At 48.2% G+C, this 25,058-nt stretch overlaps 1 protein-coding gene across 3 annotated transcripts in view; it reads left to right on the top strand.

Annotated features, from left to right (window-relative positions):
* The window catches only part of Grid1 (glutamate ionotropic receptor delta type subunit 1), a 749,167-nt gene that overhangs the window by 119,906 nt on the left and 604,203 nt on the right, over positions 1-25,058 (top strand). For all 3 annotated transcript variants that reach the window (XM_063275757.1, XM_039094853.2, NM_024378.3), the window contains exon 3: positions 8,076-8,360. In XM_063275757.1, coding sequence (XP_063131827.1) covers positions 8,076-8,360 — 285 coding nt within the window. The remainder of the gene's footprint in view (positions 1-8,075; positions 8,361-25,058) is intronic.

Here is a 25,058-nt window from a genome sequence, read left to right on the forward strand (position 1 = left end):
GTCATATGTCTGTTGGGGAGGTTAGACGTGTGCAGGACTGGTGGGGAGGAGATGGTAGTGTGGGCATCAGCAGACTCAGGGTGTGTTTGGACAATGAAGCATGCAGGACTTGCCGAAGGCTTGGCGAGGTGGGGTGTGGAAGGTCAAACACGTGTGGCCTGGGGATGCCTCTCTCCTGAAGGTAGACGGCCATCCTCATATACGTGGGAGCTCTGTCAGGTGTGAGCTGCTGCCGGTCTCAATCAGGTCAGGACTGGTTTGGAGTTAGAAACTCAGGGTTCTAAACTAGACCAGTAACTGTGAAAGCTTCCACAGGGCCAGGTATGATACTCAGAGGTAAATGTGCAAGGAGACCTGATGATTCCGTAGTTCCTAGACGTAGGCTCTGGGTGTGGGAGAAGGCAGAGAGGCAGGCATCTGCAGGACTGGCCTTGGGAGCTTCCTTCCCCAGTTTTCGATACAAAGGCTGGTGGGTATAAAAACCCAAAAGCAGGAGGTTGATTACCTTGTGATGATCCCTCTAGTTTATTTCTGAAGAGTGAAACAAGGTCATTAGTTAGAGCTTGGGAGAGTCCAGGAGAACAGGGAGGTGGTGGTGGTGGTGGGGTGATGAAGAAGACAGTGAGTGACAAGGGAGGGGGCCTCTTGTCCTTCTGGGAGCACTGGAGTAGGGCCTGTGTGCTCCAGGACCACAGATGCAGTGCAAGCCTTCTATAGCCCTGCATCCAAAGTCTTCCCAGCCTGTGGTTTTGTTTACCCTTTACATGTCTTAATAAAAGATGAAAAATATTTATTCTTCATAGATCAATAATTTACCATGAGTTATGACAATACTAAATTTGGTCAATTATTCATGGGCTATCAAGTATTTATAAATGCTACCTTAATTTAAAGCATTAGCCATTAGAATTCAAATATTCATAAAGTCAGTGCCAGCCGAAAGGAGGAAGGGCAGGGTTCAGGTAGCACAGGTGACTGGGGAGAGAGGGCATGAGCTGCCCTAAGAGCTTGGCCACTGCTTGTGGGAATGGTGGGGGAGGCAGAGGTGATGGACTCCCTGTGGATATCATTGCCACTAGGCGGGCAGGGCTGATGTGGGTCTGGTCCTGGCCTGCCTCTTGGTTCTGCCACCTGCAGAGACCAGAGGAGCATCACAAAGCAGGGATGAACTGAAGAATCTATGTGAGGCTGTCCCTGCACCAGGTGGAGGCCCTTTCTTTCCCGGTTCTTCTGGAGACATTCAGCTGCCCCTTAGCATGGAACCCAGAGGCCAGTTAATGTCAAGCTGCCGGGCGGGAGGCTTGGGATCAAGCCTGAAAGGAGAGGTTTGTCCTATTCACAGATCAGATCTGGTTTATCAGGGGAGCATGAGTGGCTGTAGATGCTTAGCCTTGAGACATTCAGAGTACCTGGAAGAGGACAGACAGCATGAGGATGCTAATGGCCAGCATCACTATTGGGTGAAACAGACCGGACGGGTCAGTCTCCTCCAGCAGAAGCCCCTGGAGCATCGATTCACCCACCTGTGGCCTTGGAGTTTCCTCAGAGGGCTGCATAAGAATGTCCTTGCCCAGAATGGCCTCCACACCTGAAAGACTGCTCTCTTTCAGTACTCCCTTGGAGGCAGGTACCCAGTGCTCCCAGAACTGTGGGATTCCCTTGGTGGGAATGGTCTCATTCCTGCTTGCCTGCTCCTCTCCAGAGAGGGCTAAGCTTGCTGCTACAGTCATTTCTATTCAAGCAGGGGTTGGGTAGAGATAGCTGAGAATCTTGGACCTTGTTTCTTTGTAATCTTCCCCTCACTGACTATGGAAAGATCTGGTGGCCTAGTTCTAATTTCTTCAGTTGTGTGGCCCTGGCCACAGGATGTAGGGTGAACATTGAACTTACTGAAAGTCTTTTCTGTGAAGTAGCCTGTACCACAGCTGCTGTGTCTTAGCCAGATACTCAGCCATAGACATCTCCTCAGGGGAGGTTGGTGGAAGTGTAATTGTGGATACAGGGCTAATTGTATTAGTGTTTAACTCTGAACTCTAAGCAGTCTCTTTCCTCCTGTTTTCTGGAAATCTAGAGCTACCGGCCGGCTTAGAGACCTCTGTGGAGACCCTGTGCCTTCCCAGGCAGGGGACTGGAACTGCTCATTACAATTGTCTCTCCTTCTTTCTCCCCCTGCCGATGAGTTGTACTCGGGGAGCACTTATCAATCTATCAGACCTGCGTGATGATCAAGACAGAATTCAGCTTTGTGGCCAGATGATAGTGGAAGAAAAGAGAGATATCGAGAGTGGCGATCCTCCTGAGAGCCGTAGAAGCGCTGCTGAGCTCCAAGCTGGAGAATCTGCATTGTGGAGTCCCTACTCCATGCTGGGCAGAGGCTGAGACCCTACTCATAAAGACAGAAAGGCAGGAAAATCACTGGGCCCACAGTGTCCTTGCAGTAGACTTTACCACCTGCTGGGTTCTGCTCATTTCGTATGCAGGGGCGGGGCAGGGCCGGGCGGGGCGGGGTGAGAGGGGTGGCAGGGAGACAGAGCACAGCAGGACCCAGTCTTGCCATCCTGGGGCTTTGAGCTCTGTGACATGGATGGTGTCATCTGTACTCCATTTGGGGTTGGCTGGGGTGGAGAGAGAGGGGCCAGCTCCTCCGCCAGGCCCCACAGTGGGTCTCTGCATAGCAGACCCAGGCTCAGACACAGCTCAGCGTCTCCGTGTAAGCACCACATGAATTGTGTAACATCCCAGTCTCACACAACCTTGATTAAGCTAATAGCTGATTTGGCTTTGATCTGATGTATTTTGATCTTATTATTTTTATGTTAGAAGCCTCCAAATACTCATCATTTCAACAGCGCCCCAATTAGCCGGCCATTCACAGTGGATTGAAAATTGACTCACATTGGGCCTCTCCATTAGCGCCTGGGAGAGACTTCCAGCCTTAATAATCCTTCCTGCACCAGAGGCTTGGTGCTTGCAGTGCTGCAGGTGGTCATGTGAGGGGCTACTGTGCCCCTTGTAGGAGGAGGCTGTCAGCACAGGTAGAGGGTGGCAGGGTGGCTCTTAAGTCTCATGGCTACCACTTTTTTTTTTTTTTTAATTGAGAAGAAAAGCTTTTGGAAATTAGCTTGTATTTCATCATGGCATAGTCTTGATTCTCCTTTTCCCATCTCCTGCTTCCTCTTGCAAGGTCCCCTTCCTCTCCTGCATTAGTTCCCCTCATGTTTTGCCCTCTTCCTCAAAGCAGAGGTGACTTTTAAAAAGGGGGTTCTGAGATAGGGTTTTGCTGTATAGTTTTGGCTGGTTTAGAACTCACTCTGCAGCCTACACTGACCTTGAACTCGTGACATTTCTCTTCCTCAGCCTCCAAAGTGATGGGACTGCTCGTATGTGCCTCCATACCCACTGGTAACTTCTTTAGATTCTGGGCAGGACTTGGGTGCAGGTGTTGATGGGGATGTGATACAGATGGAAAGAGGAAAAGAACTGACACGGGCTGGCACCTTTCTGTGTGCAGGGTGGAGAAAGCATTCACCTTCTGAGTCAGTAGAGACTTTCGTCTCCGTTGACTTGAACACTGAGGCTCAGGAGGGGCTCTCGCCCATGGCCACGTGGCTGCTGACCACATGGTTGAAATGAGACTTGTGCATATGAGATTCCTATGTTCTTCCAAGCTCTGGTAAGGTGTCTGCTGCTGAGCAATTCTGCCCAGACTCTGTTTTAATCATGCTCTATCCAATCACGTAGGTCCCCCATTTCTATTGGTTTAGCTTCCTTTGAGTTTCTGATGCCAAACATGTAACCAACAACATCTCCTGGATCCTGGAATGCCTTCCTTCTTTTTCCTCTTGCCAAATTATAGAACAGGTGTCCTGGGAGGGTCCACAGTACACAGGACGAGGTTTATATGTTATTGGTGTGCTAGACAAGTACATGAAGTATACAGGAGGGCAGGAGGCAAACCTTAGTGTTATGTGATGTGTGTGTGCAGATGGGGGAACTGAAGCTCAAAGTTCAGTGACCTCAGAGCTTCGTGTGTGTAAGCGAGGGAGCTGGTTTACCATAGAAGTCAGGTAGTGACTTAAGAGGAGCTGGGCAGGTGGGCAATGAGCCAAGAGTGAATGGCTTGTAGGAAGGGGCAGGAGATAGAGTTCCTGGACCACTAGGCCCTGCACTGTTCATTTTATTTGAAAATATTGTTTAAGATTCTAATGTAGGGCTGGAGAGATGGCTCAGTAGTTAAGCACCGGCTGCTCTTCCGAAGGTCCTGAGTTCAATTCCAAGCACCTACGTGGGGTCGATGCCCTCTTCTGTGTTGCAGGCATACATGCAGATAGAATAAACTAACTAACTAACTAACTAACTAACTAACTAACTAACTAACCACTTAGAAAAGGTTCTAATTTATTGTCTTAGTATTGAAGACACGAGGAACCAAAGAGCAATCCATTCCCCATCATGGCGAATGTGTTTCCTGCATTATTTGAAGGCATGTTTCTTTTATCATGTTGTAACCAGCACCATTTTTGTGGTTTTGTTTGTTTTTGTTTTTGTTACCCCTTGACCATGTCTCAGAAGTGTTTTCACCATGTCCATGGCAACATGGGGATGAACTGGTAGCTCACTCTAGTCTAGCCCTGTCACTTGGTGCCCATGTGCCCTCACATCTCATTATCTGGGAAGCAAAAGCAAAACTTTGTTTTCTAAGTAGATATAATGAGAACAGCATGAATTCACAAATATCACATACTCAACAGAGCCTGGCTCAGAGAGCGCTCTCACACAGCAGTCCCCCTTCCTCCCTGCCTCCCCGCTTATCCATTATGGGAGGATTCTTTTTTACTTTCTAAAGCAATTACCTATTCATGTCACGAAATTTTGGCAAAATATAGGAAAATAAAAAAAGAAAAGCACAAATTGCTTTCACTTTGAACATTTTGCATTTTTTCCCCCTTCTGGTCTTTCTTTCACGCGCATTGAGTTTTATTTAATTGATATTGTAAAATACATAGATTTCTGCATGGTTTTTGTGTACCTTTCTGTGACAAGTACTTTCCTATCTTACTGTGGCATTCGGCGCACTGCTGGAGAGGCTGTGCATGCCTCCGGTGTGTGACGCTCCCATGACCGCACACCTACGTGCGTCTTTCAGTGCATCATCTTGCATCACTGCGTCTTTGCCGTGTTCTCTGGGCACCACTGAGCGTCCTCTTATGCTTTTGGATCTCGCTCTGTTCCCATGGTCTGGACAGTTGCCCAGAAAGCTGTGAGGAACACAGAGCATAAAAGCGCCAGGATCCACAGTATTCTTGCACAAATCTTTAGGAGATGCCATGCTTTGCCCACTGTACATGCATGTCTGTGTGCTTGTGTGTGTGCATGTATGTGTGTGTGTGTATACATGCACATGTATGTGTGTGTGTATACATGCACGTGTATGTGTGTATGTGTGTGTGCATGTATGTGTGTGTATACATGCACGTGTGTGTATGTGTGTGTGCATGTATGAGTGTGTGTGCATGTACGTGTGTGTGCGCGTGTTGAGCACCACAGAGATCACCGTTGTAAAATTTGAGCTCAAGGGTCGGTTACAAGGGCCACAGAGGTAGTGTGCAGTTCCAATGCAGGGAAATGTGGTCATCTTGAATGAAGGCCGTGGCCAGCCTAGGGAGGCTGAATCAGTCCTGAAGCAAGAATGGGCATGGAGTTGAGTTCAGGATGTGAGAGTGCAACCTCCTATGTCCGGGGAGAATGAAGAGCATGAGGTGTAGGCATGGTGTACTGGGTAGCCCCGGGTAGCCGTGTATGTGTGAGTAACATGCACATGTGGTGTCTATCACTGAGACAGTATCTCTCATTGAACCCGGTGTTCCCTGACTTCTCCAGTGTAGCTGGTCAGAAAGCCACTGGGTTTTCCCTGTCTCTGCCTGCCCAGTGCTAGGATTATGGGTATGCACCACTGTGTCAGCTTTTAGAAAATTAGGTTTTTTGATATTATAATATGACTACATCATCTCTCTTTCTCCCTTTTCTCCTTCAGACCCCTCTCATACACCCCTCTTGCTCTATTTCAAATGTGTGGCTTCCTTTTCCATTAATTGTTGTTCCATACGTGTGTTCCTAAATATACAAATAACAACCCTCTCAGTCTATATAATGCCGCTGTATGTATATGACTTCAGGGCTGACCATTTGGCACTGAATTACCAATTGGTGTGCTCTTCCTGGGAGAAGGCTTTATCAACATTCCTTAGTTGCCTGCAAGGTGTTTTTTTTTTTTTTTTTTCCTTGCAACAGATGGCGACCATTACAGAAAACCACAACTAGGCAAAACACAGAGTTGTGGGACCCAGCTCCAACGGGTGGGTCTTCAGCATAACCCCTGCACCTAGGGCTCAGGAACCATCATGGAAGAGGAATGAAATGATTGGAAGAGTCAGAGGCTCAGAGAGTTTGCCTTGGGATTAGGACTGTCTGAAGCTCCACTCAGGAAATCCCACCAATATGAGTGCCTACACATTAGCTGAGCAAGGGCTATATCAACAGATTTGTTAACATGGATGGGACGGGAAGCCCAAAGAACTGCAGGCAACTACAGAACGTTTTCTTTTTTTTTAATTATTTTACATGGGTGCTGGGTGTCAGAACTGAGGTCCTCATGACTGCGTGGCAAGGATTTCACACACTGAGCTATCTCCCCAGTTCTCACTGGGTGTCTGTAAACAGACACGATGCTTACATGCTTGGATTTCCGTGACGCCAGAATGGAGGGGCGGAGCACTTGGGTGGCCTTGAGATCCTTGAGAGAGACCTCATGTCCTTTGTTTACCCAACTTCAGGCCCTGGCATGGGAAGTGGAGGAAGCACTGGGAACTGGGACCTGAGTTATCATGTACAGTGTTCCCCAGTGTTTATGGAGACAGATGCCATTGGTACCAGCCAGTATAGGGGACAGCCCCCTCACATCTTTTCTACCCTCTCACTCCCTTCCCCTTGGGGTGACGACTCTTGATTTTCACCTCCTTCTCCGCCCCGTCCAGGGTGCCCACGAAGGAAGCCATTGCCGGAGTTGTTCGGAGTCTGCCGTGTGCAGCAGATGGCTCGCCGCCATCCACAGGCTGTGTTTTGAGACTGCATCTGTTTCCCACATCCCCCCGTCACACGAAGCCTTCGTACGGCAGGCTCGCTTCGAAACTGGTGCATGGAGTTGGGGTGTGGGGAGCAGGATCTTTCTATCTACTCTGACAGCCCTAAAAGCCCTATGAGCTTGTGGCCAACAGTGGTGCGCCCCCCCCCCCATGTGGTTACTGTGTGACTTCTAAAGTTCGGGCTCCTGAGTGTGTCAGTCTCAGAAAGGGCTGTTGCCATCTCAGTCTCCTTTCTCCTCTGTGCCCTTGGTAACTGCCCGAGCCATGGGTGCATCTTCCTTTGTGATTGTCAAGTGGCTTCTGAACAATCCTGGGCTTCCGGAGCCAACCACTTCATCTGGGCTTTGACCCAGTATTCTCATGATAGAACTCAAGTGGACTTGGCCGTGAGACCGAGACTCCTGCTCACCGCCTTCCCTAATTCGGGTCCTCTTGGGTAAGTATATGTCTTCCTGACACCATGATGTCATCCAGAGCTTACAGACACAAGCAGTCCAGTTTGGACAACAATTGCAGAACACACATTGTATTCTTTGCCCGTGAAAAGGGCTACACTAATTCCCCAGCATGAGTTTTTGGCTCCTTCCCAGCATTTTGGCTACTGGCCCAAGGTAGGAAATATCATCTAATTCAGAGTTCTGTTGGGTGAATCGGAAGATTTGGGGTGGATCCCTTCTTTTAGAGCCTGGGGCAAATGATCTGACTCCTTCTGACCTTTCTTTCCTCATCTGTTAGATGGACCCGAGATGTGTAGCTTAAAGCTTCACCCATCAAGGATCACAAGAGCTGCTGGCGTGGCTAGAACTGGCTCTTGGTCTGTGTGGGAGGCATCTTGGGGCCGCAGGCATGAGCTGCTGGGTGGAACTGTGCGGATAGAGCCTGTGTGAAAGTGCCCCATGCTGATCTCTTCCTATCTTTCTCCTTTCTTTCCAGCCTGTGACCTCATGACCCAGGGGATTTTGGCCTTGGTCACGTCCACGGGCTGTGCATCTGCCAACGCCCTGCAGTCCCTCACAGACGCCATGCACATCCCACACCTCTTTGTCCAGCGCAACCCCGGGGGTTCACCACGTACTGCCTGCCACCTGAACCCTAGCCCCGACGGCGAGGCCTACACACTGGCTTCGAGACCGCCCGTCCGTCTCAATGATGTCATGCTCAGGCTGGTGACAGAACTGCGCTGGCAGAAGTTCGTCATGTTCTATGACAGCGAGTATGGTGAGTCTGTGGAGGTGGGGCTGAGGCTCGGGTCTAGGGACAGCTGGGTTCTGGGAAGCTTCAACCATGGGATGCAGCACTGGTGTGCTGTCCGGGCATAGATCCACATTGGTGGTCTGGGCTGAGTTTTCCTCAGGGTGGTAAGGCCCAACCTTGAGCTTCGTGAATCGAGGAAGAGCCACAAAAACAGATCTGTAGATAGGCACGAAAGTTGCCTAGCAACATCACCTTATCATGACAGCTGAAGTTTGAATCATCTTAGAATTTTCAATAAAATATTAATAAACTGCTAGCAGGGATCTGAAGAGCTGCGTGCAGGCAGAAGTAGAGGCTGCCCGCCTGGGTCTTCTTGGCATCGTCTCTTCTGAAGGTTACCCCTCATGCTGGATGGTGGTCCAGCCTTGGGTCTTTGTTTCTATCCACCTTGATCTGGGTCTTAGGCTGTGGCAAAGATCAGAAGGAGGTGTCCATTAGCCAGTGGGCCTGAGGGTATGTATGGCTGTGCATGGCTTCTTTGAAGACCTCATCTGTGGAAGTAAGCATAATTTATTTGTTAGGAAACCACGAAAGCTAGCTTTGGAGAAACAGCTTCATGTTTTCTTAAAGCTTCTCTGTAAGTAGACCAGTTCAGGTCCTGATATAAAACGGTTTCCACGATTCGTGCTTCAGAAAGGGTTTATTTGGAGACCACTGGTAATCACATATCATTATGAGAAATAAAGTAGAGGGGGATCTCAAGTGCCCTACCCCCGCCAGGTTTCCTAAGGGTAGCACTTTGATTATCTGTACCACAGTATCACAACCAGGATTTGACATTAGTGCAGCAGGCAGGCCCTTCACAGTTTCTGTGTATGTGTCCAGTCCAGTCTGCTGTGGGTGTGGATTCATTCTGCAGCATTTATCTCGCATGCATTTTTGTGTGATCATCAGCCAGAATCCAAAGCAGTCCTTTTTAGAGTCCCTAGGCTTCACTTTTATAGCCACGACCCCCACATCACCTGTTCCAGGTTGATGGTCACTTGCGGGGTTTGGAAGCCACCCGGGCTGAGGGTAGGACGGAGCTGAGCAACCCTTTAAAGTCCAGTTTTGTCTTCCAGTGAAATAACACACTTGCCAAGCATGTAACTAAGAAAAGAAACCAGCATATGTTTGCATTTGCCTAAATACTCCGCTTCCCTAAGTCTGGGACGCTGTCCTAGGTGCGTGAACAAATAAACTGTTTGGAGCCTTCCAGGAAGAATTGAAAGAGCAAACAGTTACTGTGTTGAAATAAAAATGTGGCGGCGGCTGGGACAAGGGTGGATCAAGGCCTCAGGGATCTTGCTGGCACGCCCAGGAATCGTCCTTTCTCTCTAACACTTGCTCAGGTTCCAGGGGAGGAGTTGGAGACCTTGTGACAACACTGGTGCGTCACAGGGCATCTCTGAGAAACCAGGCCTTACTCCGAGAACCAAACCTTAAGTTCCTCCTGTTGATGTTGGGGCCAAGCCCTGTAGGAGATGTGGGTTCCACCAGGGTTGGGCGTGTTGTAGTTTAGTGTGCTCAGGGCCTTCCCATTTGGCTCCTCTCAGAGCCTTTGCTCCTCTTGTCTCTGGTCTGCACATATCATTCCCCTTGAAGGGCCCTTGAGGAGTCAAAGCTGCAAGGACTGAAGGCAGGTGTCATTCGGCACTCCTCAGGGCCTGTCCTTCTGTGACTCCTGAAGACTGGACGATGCCTGGAGGCGCTGGGCCAGACCCATCTTTTTTTCTCATTGTGAGTCTCACGTCCATGCAACTCAGCTGGCAAATGTTCTAGGAAAGATGTCTTCCCTCACCCCTGCCCAGCAGAGCTGGTGTCTTATTCAGCTGCCCATCCTTCCTCAGCCCACTTGGCTTAGACTGTCACTCACAGGAGCTCGTCCCTGACGTACACTGGACTCCTGCAGACATGGTCATTCCCAGAAGAGCAGGCTGCATGCTTTTCTGTGTGTCACTGCTGTCCAGCACTGCGTCTCGAATACTGTGTACATGAACAACAAGTTCACAGGCGAGACAAAGGGGAGGTGTGGAGAAAGGTGAGGGTACCGGTCACCCTGACCTCTGATCTAGGAAGGGAGGAGGGAGCCAGGAAGCATGATTTATCTCACAGAAGCACTTCCAGCCCATCTTCAGTCTCCCCACCTGGAACCTGGAGCACCCCCAGAGTGTGCCTCTCTTTTCTGACACGACACTCTTCTACCTTTACTGCAGTTGGATTTAGTCCCTGGACAGCCTGACTTTTATCATTAATTCCATGAAGATGCCCAGTGGAATAGCCGCTTTTACTGGATGAATCACTGGATAGATGTTATTGTGTGGAGAAGGATGCTGGGGGCTGTATGTAGGAAAACCATGTGTCGGATGCTGGGAGGCTTGCATGGTTCCCGGAGGGACTGGAAGCCACCTACTCTGTAGATTGCGATGTGACTTGGATGTGGGCTACTAGCGTCACCCGCAGGTGGTGCTGTCCACGGTGCTGACCCATCTGGCTTTAATTGCTCTCGGGAGTCATGGCTCTTTTAGTGTAGTCTGATTGGAGCCTGCTGCTTTCTCACACCCTGGCCATCAGCCTCTTAATTTGACAACCTTTGAGGCTAGTTTGTGTCTATAAAAGTTTCTCTACCCCTACTGTTGATGCTTGGCCTGACTATTCCCCTCCTGTATATTCCAGCCTGTTTTCCTATCAGGGTAGTTAAGGCAGGTAAAACCCACAACACAGTCACCACTCAGAGTGGGCATGTGGTGGGTCTCATGGCATCCCTGGGCCATGGGTGGATTCATGTTGCCAGCACACCCGTGATGATGTAGTTTCAGATGAGCTCAATTAAAAATCAAATCGAATGTAAATACTCTTTATCTCTCCCAAAGTTAGATGGAAGTGGTTTGGGATATAGTTACTTTTTAGTGCTGGCCCCTAAGTATCTTTGCAAATATATTGTTTCATTTTTTTGCCACATTTTAACTACTGAGGAAATTAATCAGTGAGATGCGTTTGAGCTTTAAGACCCTTGCACAGCCAAGGCACCATTCTGTCTCTTGGTGCCTAGATTCCTTCTCATGTGCCCAGCCAGTGAGAACCATTGCTCAAGCAGGAGTGTGGCTCATAGTGGACCCAGCTTACCTCAGAGTAGCAGCTCATCCCTTAGTGACCATCCCATTACAGACCCTTCCTTTAGGGGGTTGGTGAGGATTGGTTCCTCCCCATTACCTTGTCAGTTTCCCTTTAATCTCCAGAATGTCTTCCCCGGCAGAGGATTGGCCATTTTGCATCAAGTGTGAGATCAGAGCAGGAGAGCCTTAAGAGGATGTGACAGAAAGGCATGCTGTAGTTTGGGTGTTGAATGTATCCTGAAGATCCACATGTTAAAGGCTTGGTCTCCAGAGGTGCGATGCCCAGAGGTCCTATGGACCTGTAAGAGGTAGGCCCTTAGGCCACTGGGGCATGTCCCTGAGGGGATCATGGGATTCCACCTTTGCAGTTGCCTGTGTCCTCTCTTATGATATGAGCCGTGTTCCCTGTCACATACTCTCAGTGTAAATGCTGCACTTCCAGAGGCTCAGAGCACCATGGCGGCCTGAATGTAACTGCCCATGATTATGAGCCAAACAAACTTTCCACATGACGATTGCCTCAGGTACTTGCCTGTGATGGCAGAAATCTGACTAATACTGGGTGAGAGAGGAGTTTGTATGTATTTGGTTTACAAAATATGAGAGGTGCCATTTGGTAGAATTCCATGGAAAACATTTGTATGCTTGTTATGACAGCAGAAGGAAAAATAGAAGAGAAACTGACATTTGGGGTAGGAAATCCATAACATTAAAATACCGAAAGTTTGGATGAATTAGAGGATAGGACTTCCTGTCTTGCTGCTTCAAATGCTGGTGTGTGTGTGTGTGTGTGTGTGTGTGTGTGTGTGTGTATACACACATATGCACATGCACATGCACATGCACGTGTACGTGTATGTTGGGGAATGGGTGTGTTAGTAACTGTAGCCACAGTTTTCCTCAGAGAATGTGTCTGTAGTTGTGGTGAGATCTTTAGATATCATTGGCTGATTCACTCATAAATATCATGGAATCTCTACCATGTAACAAACATTTTATCTGGCTTATTTTAAATGAAGAAAAACAGGGGAGGGAGTAACTTGTCTTATGTTGCCTATAATTGGAATTAGAACCCGGGGCCCAGTGTCTCTTTTCCAATATCTTCTGGGCAGGTAGATTCTGTGGCCTCTGACCCAGCTTGCAGGCCTGGGAGGTTGTGGGATTCTGCTGAAGCAAAGCCTAAGTGACCACTGCACTTGATTTAAAGTTACTGACATACATATGTGTGTGCATGCATGTGTGTGTGTATGCATGTACGTGTACACAAGCACACTTTGTGCGCATATGTATGACCTGAGATCAGCCTCAGATGTTTCTCAGGAACCATCAATCTTGTTTATTTGAGACAAGGTCTTTCAGTGGGACACAGGGCTTACTGATCATGCTACTGGCCAACCCGAGGATCTCCCATCTCTGCCTCCCCAGGATTGACTGGCGCTGGGGATTGAACTCAGTTGCTTATGCGTGTAGCTACCACTTTGCTGATCGAGCTATCTCACCAACCCCTTAAAAATCACTTTTTAAAAATTATAACTTGTCCATGACTGTAATGCACATGCCTAATCAAAATATTAATAATGGTAAAAGGAATTTCTGGAGATCACAATCAGTTAAAATAATATGAAGGAATCCAATGACCTCAACGCTGATCATTTTCTGTCCTCGCTAGGGGTCTGAACTGCTATTTGGATTGTGTGCAAGCCAGTCAGTCCCTGGCTTTACTTGATTATCCTACATCCTATAATATTTGTTCGGTTGGCCTCTTTGTGAACCTTGTATGTGTGCAGTGACACCGGTGGCTGCTTTTCTCGTTCTCTGCTAGGTTTCTGAGCTTCATCCACATGATACAGATATATGATCATTTTTATTATCTCACAGCATATCTAATTTAATCTATCCATCTGATCATTGATGGGCATGTGGGTTATTCCCAAGCAGGGCTGATATTGGTGGTCTGTGAGGAGCTTCGAGGGTCTCCTCTGAGGATCATAATTGCTGGAGTCTGATCAATGCATGTTTCCTGTTATTCACATCTACGGAGCCTGTCCCTAAGTTTTCCTTCCTGTGCAGACTGGAGCGTACTTTCCACGTACGAGGCGTCTCTAAGGCCCCAGGCTCACCAGCATCTCCTGTTGCCTGTACTTGGAGGACTCTATTGCATCGTGCTCTATTACTCCGATGCTAATTTACATTTTCTGTGTACGGTCTCTTCACATCTTCACAGGCTATTTTTGTTTTCTCTTCTCTGACATGCTTGCTTGTAACTGTTAATTTTGATGCCGAGCCTTTTCTTTGGTGAGTTAAGTGTGGCAAATACCTCCCGTCAGTTGCTTTTCTTCAGAAGCAGAAGGTCTGTATTGTACTGTTGTCAAAAGTAGTCATTTTTTTTTTTATGCTTAGCTCTCTTGACGGTCTTATTAAAGAAGCCTTCCCCTACCCTCGTGTCATAATGATAGTTTCTTGCTGAAATCTCATTCTCTTCTTGGAGAGAAGAAACCGAGAGCAGATCTCTTTAGCATGCTGCCCGCAGGAGGGCCCTAGCCCAGGCCATATCTAGATGTTGCCGTTTGCTAACTTCTCCCTGCATCTGTCCCCAGCACTCCTTCCCAGGTACTGCTGGGATGCAGGGTCTATCATATCCTTGCTGGTGAACGAGAAAGGTGCGTGCCTATTCTGTAGCAGGGAGGATAGTGAACCTTTCCCAGAGGAAGTCATATTTAAGCAGCTGTGTAAAGGACATGTGGAAGTCAGGCAAGCAAAGGGCAGTGGGGTCTGGAATGAGTTGGGAGAGTGGTTCAGGTAGAGGGGAGAGCAAGTGAGAGAGTTAGGACTGGGGTACAAGAGAGAGGAGGGCCCATGTTCTGGGTTACTGATTGTCTGGATTGCAGGCCGTAGCCGGGGATGAAGCTTGAAAGACAGATGGAGAGGCCTCACGGGCCAACTGCAAATCCTGGGAAACCCCAGATCCAGGCCTTGCTGCCTCTGCTGCTGCTCTGGGATGCGAGTTTTCCTATGCACTACAGACCTGAGTGCAGATGAAGGAGAGGGGAGATGGGACAGCCTTTAGACCACAGTTCTCTGACCCTTCTAGTACTTCTGGTTTAGGTTCACAGGTTGAAAACAAAAGGGGAAAATAAGATGGGTGGGGACTACAGTCCAGCTGAGGACAAACTGCAGGCCCAGTGTACAAACAGAACTTCCCAGTGACCCTCCCCAGCTCCCACTCCTTAGCTGCATTCTGAGTGACAGGAAGGACCTTTTGTCACAACACCGAGTAGTAGTCCTTCATTGGGGGTGTGTGCTGACTGTTCTAGGGAAGCAAAATTTAGACATCTGTGTGGACTTGTGCCAGGACATGGCTAGTGAGTGGCCAGGTCTGGTTTCCCAAGCTTGGACTCCTGCCTCAGGAAAATCTGGGGCCAGCATCCCACAGGTGGAGTCTTCATGATGCATGAGAACTTGTTGCAGTGTGGTCCGTCACATCAGAAAGGGGCAATAATCTTAGCATCCATCTTAGCTATTTTGGTAACTATCCTATGATGTGTACGTTCAGAGGAACATAACAGCTTCAAGATGGCGGTTACTTTATGGTAGCAAGGTGGGGACGGTGGGTAGAGGGTCGCCCTGCAGGCACAAACTCCTCGGTGTATGTGCCTCAGCAGACACACACACAGCTGCCAGAAGGAAGGCTGTTTTAGTCTCCTGGGACGTGTGTTTTTACAGAATGATTTCTTGTATCTTTTGGATTTTATATGTAGTGCAAAAAAAAAATAACCGTGGAAATCAAAGTTAATGTAGATGGCCACCGTTCGCCTTTTCTGCTCACTGCTCACGCTGACTTCTCCGAGTCTTAACTGCTGCTCCTGTGAAGGTAATTGTAGTTTCTATGCCAAAAAGGTAAAGCAGGCAGGAGAAGGCCTGGCATATGGTGAGTGACCTGTGTGAGGGCAATGAGCCTTGCGTATGAACCAGCAGTGGGCAGCGCTCTTCTCTCACAGACTCTGGGCTCTCAGGATAGCCTTGGTACAAAGGACTTGGCTCTCTGTCTGTCTGGCTGCAGACAGTGCTTGAGGTTAGCAGTTAGGTTCTAGGCCCTGAGCTGTCTTGTTGGCTCGAATCTCAGGTCTTTTTAGCTGTTAGATGTTGGGCAAATCGCTCAACCTCTCTTCCTTTGTACAGAGGGGTTAAAATGACCACCCTGCTGGATATGATCTGCGTGTACCTTAACTGTTGTTCGTGTGAAGGGCTTAGCCTTGTATTCCTGCATGCTGAGGACTGGGTGAGACCCCCTACTCAGGAACTGTATCGGAATTGTGGTCCTACTACCCTGACTTTCCAAAGGAGGCCTGACGAACCTCTAGGGCGTTGTTTTGTTCCCAGCGTGGCTTGTTATGCAGCCTAGAACACAGCCGTGTCATGGTAGTGTTCTTGGTGCTCGGGATGACAGACGGGACTAAGTAATCTCACCTATAGTGTGCGGCGCCTGCCCTAAGCTGGGGCACGTTCTCGGAAGTGTCACAACTGTGTGTCAGGGACTCTGTGGGACACCACGCCTCAGCTGGACAGACAGACTGACAGTTGTTGTACCTCATCCCTAGTGCCCTCCCTCAGTAAACTTCCTTGGAAGAGAGAGGGTGCCGGGAGCCCATGCTGTTCTCGCCGGTGCCCCGTGCCAGCGGCGTCTCCGTGCCAGCCCTGGCAGAACAGACTGGCGGCTTCAAGCGCAATGGCAAGGGATCTCATGAATAACACCCCTGATCATTACAGCATTAGTTTAAATTGAGGTAATAAATACTTTTTCTTCTCCAGAAGAAATGAGCAAGTGCGTTTAATTGCTAGGAAACCTACAGAAGACGTTTGACAGTAACTTTACCGGGATGAGTGTTTTCTGTTTTGTTCTTCAATCTAATTACAAAGCAGCTGTACTTTGGGGTGCGTTAATTGTAGTGTTTGCCAGAAGATGAAGTTCGTCAGCTCTGGAGTCCCCTTACCCTCACGCCATGTTCCAGAGTGCGTCTGGGGCTGTGAGGAGATGCCTGCTGCAAACATGGATCCGCACGGGACCTGAGGCTGTGCTGGCTTTTGCACATGCTCATTATGTATCTAGGTCCTTAAGGAGTCTCATGAGCATGACCTTGGCCAGATCTGTCCATTTTCTCGTGAATCACAGTGGTGCCCCTCAGAGGACATACATGGACTCTAGATGACTCCCTCACCTGCCAGGCGCTCCTCCGGCCTCGGGCCTACACATGAGAAGGACATGGGCTGGGTGTGTTGATAACTCCCAGAAGGGCACCCATGGGACGTGGTGCACAGCCATGTTCAATTCCACATTGTGCTGTGTGTTGCATCCAGGGATAGCTACGTCTTGCTTCTTATCACCTGAATAGTAGGGGCCAGAGAACCCCTAGGTCAGGGCTTTGTAAATTTTCCACTCATGACCTTATTTTGTCTTGAGAAATTTATGTAGCTATATAAACTCACCATACAAACCAAACATTTACTGAAAATAAGCTATAAAGAAATTTATTTTAAACTTCTAGACACAGAAGTTTTACCACTTATTAAAGATGAGGGTAAATCTGTGTACTGAGGTACTTGTTTATTGTAATACTGATGACGATTAGATACCACACAGGACATAGGATACTTCTAATGTTTTCCCGAGTTCATAAGTATCTTTATTTTCTACTGGTTGATGCCTTCATAGCAATTTTACATACACGTAGTTCAAAGTGGCAGAAGTATGTTTATGGGCATTTCAGAAAATGGGAAAACTTATTCCGATCCCAAACCAAAACTCATTTAACATTTTTGAAAATGAAACTCAAGCCAGAAACTTCAATGTCAATTTAGAAACCAAACACCCCAACGCCATGGACTCCAAAGGTATACTAGTTTTGTTCTTGAATGCCAAGAAAAAATGGTAGAAGAATGTTGGAAGTCTGGGTTTTCCACAATTACGCCATCTCGTCTCCATAGGAGGAGAAAAACTTCATCCATGCAGTCAGAATACTGCAGTCTCTGAGCCACAGTAGTCTTGAATCTGGGAGGAGATTTGGTGGTCTTTAACATCACATGGGTGTCGGGATGCACAGTGCAAAGCATGTGTGTCCTGTGTTCAGGACCAAAGCATTGGCAATGCTGTGTGATCCACCATGGGCGAGTGCTACAGGAGCACCTTTGACGCTTTGCATGTTGGGTTTTGAATTAATTGTTGGCTGATGTGCATTCAGAAACCTTATGCTGTTGCCAGGTTTTCTTGTGACTTGATTCAGGGTAACAAGCCATAGAGCAAGAAGCTGGGTACCTTGGGTCTGTTGATTGCACCTGTAACCTAAGCCCTGGCGAGATGGAGGAGGAGGGTCAGGAATTCAAAGACAGCTTCATGGTGTATGTTCCAAGGAAAAAATTAAAAAACAATCTGGGTAATGGTGGCTCATGCCTTTAATCCTAGCACTTTAAGCCAGGCAGAGGCAGGCGGAGCCCTGAGTTTGAGGCTAGCCTGGTCTACACAGCTACTTCTAGGACAGCTAAGACTACACAAAGGAACCCTGTCTTGAAAAGCCACACCACACTGCACCACACCGCACCTCGGTGGCACCACACCACCAGCAACACCACACCACCAGTGAAAATGAAGCCTTGTTCTAGGATGCTCAGCTTTTAGCCCAGGAGTGAGGCAAGAACCTACAATTTGAGACTTTTCTTCACTTCTTACCAAGGATGCCAGCTAACAGCATGTGACTATAATGAAGTTGGGATGCCTGGCTTCTTCCTGATTGCTACTGAGCACCGGTGTGGCTGAGTAAGGACTGTGGAGTCACGTTGAGTCTCACTTGTGCTGGAGCTTGACAGTGTCTCAGGTACCTTTTGGAGCATCATTTCCCATGGGGGCAGGAAGGCTGGGGCACCTCCTTGTTTATCTCAGGGTCTTTTGTGACCCTTGGAACTCTTCACTGTCCCCAGTAGGGCTCATTTCCTGCCTGTCCACTCACCCTCTCCCCTGAAGCTCCTTGATACTCCTCAGCTATGCCAGGCACAGCCCTGCCCCAGGACTGATGATGCCCTCTGCGTGGGACAGTTCCTACCCACATCCATAGGCTGCTTCCTTAGATTCAGGGCTGATTTCCACTTGACCCTCCCTCCCCCATATTTGTTCCTCCTTTGAATTTGTATGCATTTGCTTTGTCCTCAACATCTGTCTTAATCCAACTAGTGTGCGACTTCCAGATACAGAGTTCATTTTAAAAGAATTTCTTATTTTAGGTTGACACGCAACTTCACTTATTCGTAGGGGACACACGTGACGTTTACACACATGTATATGATATTTGGATGATCAGATTAGAGTAACTGGAATATTTGTTACCTGGAGTATTACCAAAGAAACAATGGCATCATTTATTGTGTTTGTGTTGTGAACCTCAAAGCTTTCTCTATTGGCTCTTTTGAAACTTACAGTGAAATGCTGTCAACTCTGGCTATCCTCTTAGAGTAGAAGAAATTATTCTTGCTGCCCAACTCCCCCAGGTAGGATTTTAATCTTTCCATGTTGAATGATGCTGCATCTGTACCATTTAGTAGAGCTGTTGAAACCTAGTAGGCGCTCACTAAATATTTGGTGAGTAAATGAATTGTTCGTTATTTTGACTTGGTTCGTTGTCCTTTTAGTCTTCCAAGGAGCATCTTCTTTTGTGGAGCTGAGGATCAAACACGGAGCTTTGTGTATGATGGGTAAATCACCTACCATCGAGCTCTGCCCCACCCAAGCGTTTGCTTCTTTCCTTGAGATTTTCAGTCGCAACTCCAACACTTTTAACCATATCTGGGAATGTCTGAGGGAGGCACCCTGCCCTTCCCGTCTCCTGTGGAGAAGAACCCCAACCTCTGAGAAGGTTCCTCTCCTGTTCCCTGGGAGTGAACACTGTGTGACAACCACAGTGCTCCTGAGACTTGGGTGATCAGTTTGGCTACTCTCGCAGGACTCAGTTCCGCCCTCACTTGGTTTTTCCTGGGCTGGCTGACGACTCTGTGATTTTTCACTTTCTCATTTTGATAGTGAGGATAATAAAAAACGCCCACCTCAGAGGACTCCTGTGAGGCCGAAATGAAATGATCGATTCGAGAGTGACAAAGATCCCTGTGGTCACAGACTGTGTCTCATTTTCTTGCTCCTCCTAGGCTGCCCTGAGCACTCAGCCTGTGGTCCAGGCAGGTACACGAACACTGAGCAGAGGCTTCTGGGAGGCCTGGAGTCTGGTGTCCCACCTCTGCCCTGAAGGCAGTGCATTCTCAACTGTGGTGGGGAGCAAGGGCTGCCCAGGGACGAGGAAGCTGTGGATAAAATGCCAGGGGAAGGGGCTGGGGAGATATCTCAGCCGGCAAAGTTCTGGCTGCTTAAACATGAGAACTTGAGTTTTATTCCTAGCATCCATGTAAAATCAAACCAATGCAGTGGTACACATCACGTCTGCCACCCCGGCTTTGGGTAGGGAGAAATACAGTTAGTTCTGGAGGTTTCTGTTGGCCAGCCCATCTAACAGTATAAAGCCAGCAGTTTTTATTTTGGTTGCAGAGGCTTTGGTAGGGGTAATGTGGCCACTGGGCACCAGAGGTCAGGGCCCACTTTGATGAAGCCATTTTTCAATGGGCACTATTTTGTCTCGTCTGTCAGCATCCGTGAGCCTTCTTCCTTGCTGGGAGTTACCCTGTGATGAGTCTGACTTGGTGGCTGGTAATTTGTGTAAGAGGGCCGGGACTCTGAAGTCAGCCTCACTTTCCTAAGGGCTGGAACTGCCGTAGGAGCCTGGACACATGACTTTGGACTTGGAACTGCTATAGTTTCTCCTTACTTATTCATTTGTTTATTTACTGCATACCCAGAGTGGATCTGCAGGTGTTTCTGACAGCGCTGAGAGATGGTGAGGTTAAGAAGCAGCAGACTTAGGAAAACAAGGCCGTAGCTGGAGAGACTGTGCTGGCCGGGAGGCCAAAGGGCTTGCCTGTGGTCATATGTCTAAGAAAGAGGATAAATAATGGTGAAGAAGTTAGTGTGGGACAGAGTGGATGGTGGCTCCAGCTTGCCCCTGAGGCCAGTGAAGATGGGAGTTGGATTTGCGTTTTCTCAGGCAAACCTCTCATAGCCTGGCTAGGACAGGCTAGAACCCTTTGTTCTAGGTGGGATGGTAGAGCATTAGGCTCTGCCTCTGGTTGGATCAGGATGTCTCATACATAGTTGCTCATTGAGTTCAGCATCCCATCTGAGCAGACCCGTTCTGTTGGCCATGCAGGCATGGAGACCTGAAGGGAAAATGATCAGTGTCTCCTTGGCCTGGCAGCGTAGGCTAGACACCATCTATGACAGAGACTGTGGAATGCACCCTGAAGCTGCTTCAGGGCAGCTCTGTAAGCATGAGGGAGGCCCGACCAAGTGAAGAGAGCTGATCAGGAGTGGAGGATAATGTGGGGGTCTCAGGGGTACCTTGTGTTTCTAGGGTGATGGTAAAGCGAAGAGAGATTGTTTTGTTTTTGTTTTGGGCTTCGAAATAATGTGTTATTTGTAGGTAATGCACAAAATGATATTCATGTTGAAAAAATCTTCATGTGAAAAGTAGCTGCCTACCTTTCTGTGGTCCTCTCTGGAGGACTAATGCCACTTGCTGGGCACACAGCATGGACACACAGGTGTCCCCATCCTAGATATACCGCAGTAGATAGGTAGGCAGGACAGTATTGCTTATATTGGAAAAGAGATTGATTTTACTCTCTGTGTGTGTCTGTCTGCTTTTCTCTCTCGCTCTCTGTTTCTGTCTGTCTCTGTATCTCTGTCTCTCTGTCTCTCTTTCTCTTTCTCTCTCTCTGTGTCTGTCTGTCTGTCTATCTGTCTGTCTGTCTGTCTCTCTCTCTCTCTCTCTGTATGTGTGTGTGCATGTGCGTGCGTGTGTGTCCACAAGTGCACTTTACTCCTGAGCCATGATGTCTCCAGTCCCACCTGTACTATGTTGAGACATTTCTTACCTGGACTTCTGGGCTTCCGCTCCTCGTCCCTGGCTTGTTTCTATTCCCCGCTCCATACTCACTCTGCAGCACTCCACCAGGTGGACACTGTGGCCTTTGAGTGTCTGCTTTGTCAGTTGAGCATCATATCGTGCCTCGCTGCTGCACAGTACGGTGGCACGCCCCTGCGTAGACATCTCTGTGAGCATATGTCTCTGGGATGAGTTGCTAGAAAGCCGAGCTGCTGGATCACAGGAATGCTTTTCAGATTCTAAGACTAGACGAAGGTGCGGAGATGCCAGTTCTCTAAATAAGGCAGCAGGAGGAGAGTGGGACCTGTTCTGGTTCTTGTTTTTCTCAGGGACTCAGAGGAGGCTGACTTTTGGGGTGCCATGCTGTTAAAGAGGACTGTCATCATGTCAAACCCAACATGCAAAGTTAGAGACCCAGATGAGATGAATCAAGGGTTCTCTGTGGTCTACGGTAGCTTGGCGAGAAACAGGTAGGACAGAGTCACTTGTAGCATTGTGCGAGGAGCAGGAAGCAGTGGTGAGGAGGGATAATCCCTGTATGTCCTACCTTGAGGGATCAAATCTCATTAGTATGGGGAGCCACACTGCCATGAGGTTCCAGGGAGAGGTACTGAGGTCTCAGACATTGTGGCCCAGGGCTGAGAAAAGGCTGCCGGAAGCACACAGATCTAGACTGAGCTTCATAGCCCAGGCTCAGGACCTGGAGACATGCTAATTTGGGGAATTGAATCAAGGTTCTCCTGAGGACAGACAGAGCTGGTCTGAGCTGAAACAGGCTGCATCCATTGACTGTGGCAGGAAAGGGGCTTAGCTCTGGGCCATCCACAGCTGTCTTTGGGACGCACTGGGAGGCTTCCCAAAGGCTCTTGGTTAAGCTTCACTGATGGTTCGTAAACAGGTGATGTGGCCTGCAGAAGAAGCCCAAAACATTCACGGTGTGGTTGCGCCGTGCCAGGCCCAGCCCGATCTGTCTCAGTCTCACAGCCACTCAGCAAGGTGGGTCTCGGCCAGCAGCGCCTGCCTCTCGGCTCCAGCTGCCAGTGAGGCTTTACATTGCAAACACTTATTCTCATTCTCCTGACTGTCCCCGCCCCCTAACGTGAGCTACAGGTGGGTGTGTTCTGGGCACTGTGCCCTGGCACGCAGAGGGAGGCAGGCGATGGGCAGGCAAGCGTATGAGGGAATCTGAGAAAGGAGAGGTTGGAGTTTGAAGGGGAGGCATTTTCTGACTGTCACGCCCTCTCCTTATGTCTCTGCTTCTTGTCACCCCACATGTTTGTAACTCTCTGAAGTTCTATGATATGATCATTTACATAGGGGCAGTCATAGTGTGGAAACCAACAGGGCGGGGCTTGGGTTTTAGGAGGCTCAATCTTAACTGTGGAAACTTGGTGGGGGGGCTTGTTAGCAGGGTCTCTGACATTGCCAGTGTCACTGTAGATTCTTGTCATCTAGATTAGGTTCAGCTATGCTCTGGGAAAGTACCAGTTTCTTGTTATTGAAAAATGAGCAGGCCACACAACTAACGATACATGGCAGCTATCTTTAGGTGCGCAGAACAGTGGCAATGACATACTCAGGTGGTTGTATCACATCCCTATCGCCCATCTCTACAACTTTCTCACTTCCCTCAACTGATACACTGGGTAGCTCTCTTCAGGCCCCAGTGATCACCACTGTCCTTTTTCTATGCATGTGACCATTCTCCGGTTCCTGTGCTGACGCCTGCTTCTGTGCTAAATTCTCTCTTCTAAGTGACTGAAGTGAGTTCTCTGCCTACCTGGGCTCTACATGGTACACATCCCTCACTGGTACATGACGGGGATGAGAAGAGGTTCAGAAGGATGTGGAACCATCCTCTCCTCTGGAACCTCCTGTCAGTGATGTGGTCCCTCAGGGAATGACCTCTCCACACCCTCTTCACCATCTTTTGTCACTGGCTTCTTTCACTTAGCATAATTTTTGAATTCTCATCCATGTTGTAACATGTGTTGGGCTCTCCTTTTAAAGACTGAATACATTCCATTGTATGATGGGCCATACCCCCTCTGTCCATTCATCTGTCTGTCCATCCATCTATTCATCCTTCCATCCATCTCTTCATCCATCTATCCCCGTCCTTCTGTCAGTCCATCAGTCTGTCCATCCATCCATCCATCCATGGACACTTAGGGGGCTTCAGTCTACCTAATGCGTTTTCTTAGTTGAGAATGTGTCTCTAGAGCCTCATGGTTATCACCTCATGTAGAAGTGTCCCATGTTGGTGTACATGTATGTGCACTGTGGATTTACATGAAATAACCTCTTATATAGCATCCACACTCATTCCTCAAAGCTTTCCAAATCACCTTCCATAAACTCATTGCCCCGCTTACACCTTCTAGTGCTTCTTCCTTCCGAAGTCCCGGTCCCTTTGTATGTCCCATGCGGGCCTCTGGTCTGTTCTTTACCTTCCCAGCCTCTTTTTGCATCACTCCCGTGCTCCAAGGCAAGGGGCTCGGGTGTGGGAACAGCTTCGTTCCATCACTCAGTGGGGAAAACTTACTATGGGGGAGCCTGACAGATGTCGTCCCAGATGAGGTGGAAGCACCCAGGCTAAGTCATGAAAAAGCCACAGCTACAGTCCTGCGCACCAGACTTAGAGCAATAGAGAAACGGGTGGCTTCTTCCCTCTCCAGCTGCTAGCTCCTGCTTCCCAGTCGTGGCTGTTACTGAGTCTGGGCTGGGGAGTCCTTTTTTCTTTCTTTGAGCAAGAAGCAGCTGTCACAGGGGAGGCCAGGGGATAGATGTAGGGCACACTAGAACGGGACTTCCACTCCCAAGGACTTGCCCCTGCTTTGCCCTCACCAAACACCCTACTGTCTGATAGCTATCATGCCATTAAGACTCCATGTTGGGTAGCCTTTTGTACTTCCTGTTTCCTACCAAACAGGCTGTCTTTCCTCTGGGCTCCACAGTCCTCTGTATATCTAACATCAGGTCACTGAGCCATAATCACCAAACATGTTTCTATACATACATACATACATACATACATACATACATACAATCACACATACATACATACATACAATCACACATACATACATACATACATACAATCACACATACATACATACATACATACAGTCATACACACATACATACAATCACACATACATACATACAATCACACATACATACAATCACACATACATACAACATACATATAATCACACACACATACATACATACAATCACACATACATACATACATATAATCACACATACATACAATCAATCACACATACATACATACATACATACAATCACACATACATACATACAGTCATACACACATACATACATACAATCACACATACATACATACATACAATCACACATACATACAATCACACATACATACATACATATAATCACACACACATACATACATACATACAATCACACATACATACATACATATAATCACACATACATACAATCAATCACACATACATACATACATACATATAATCACACATACATACATGCAT

The sequence above is a fragment of the Rattus norvegicus genome, chromosome 16 (genome assembly GCF_036323735.1).
Source record: "Rattus norvegicus strain BN/NHsdMcwi chromosome 16, GRCr8, whole genome shotgun sequence".
In the NCBI taxonomy this organism is placed as follows: domain Eukaryota; kingdom Metazoa; phylum Chordata; class Mammalia; order Rodentia; family Muridae; genus Rattus; species Rattus norvegicus.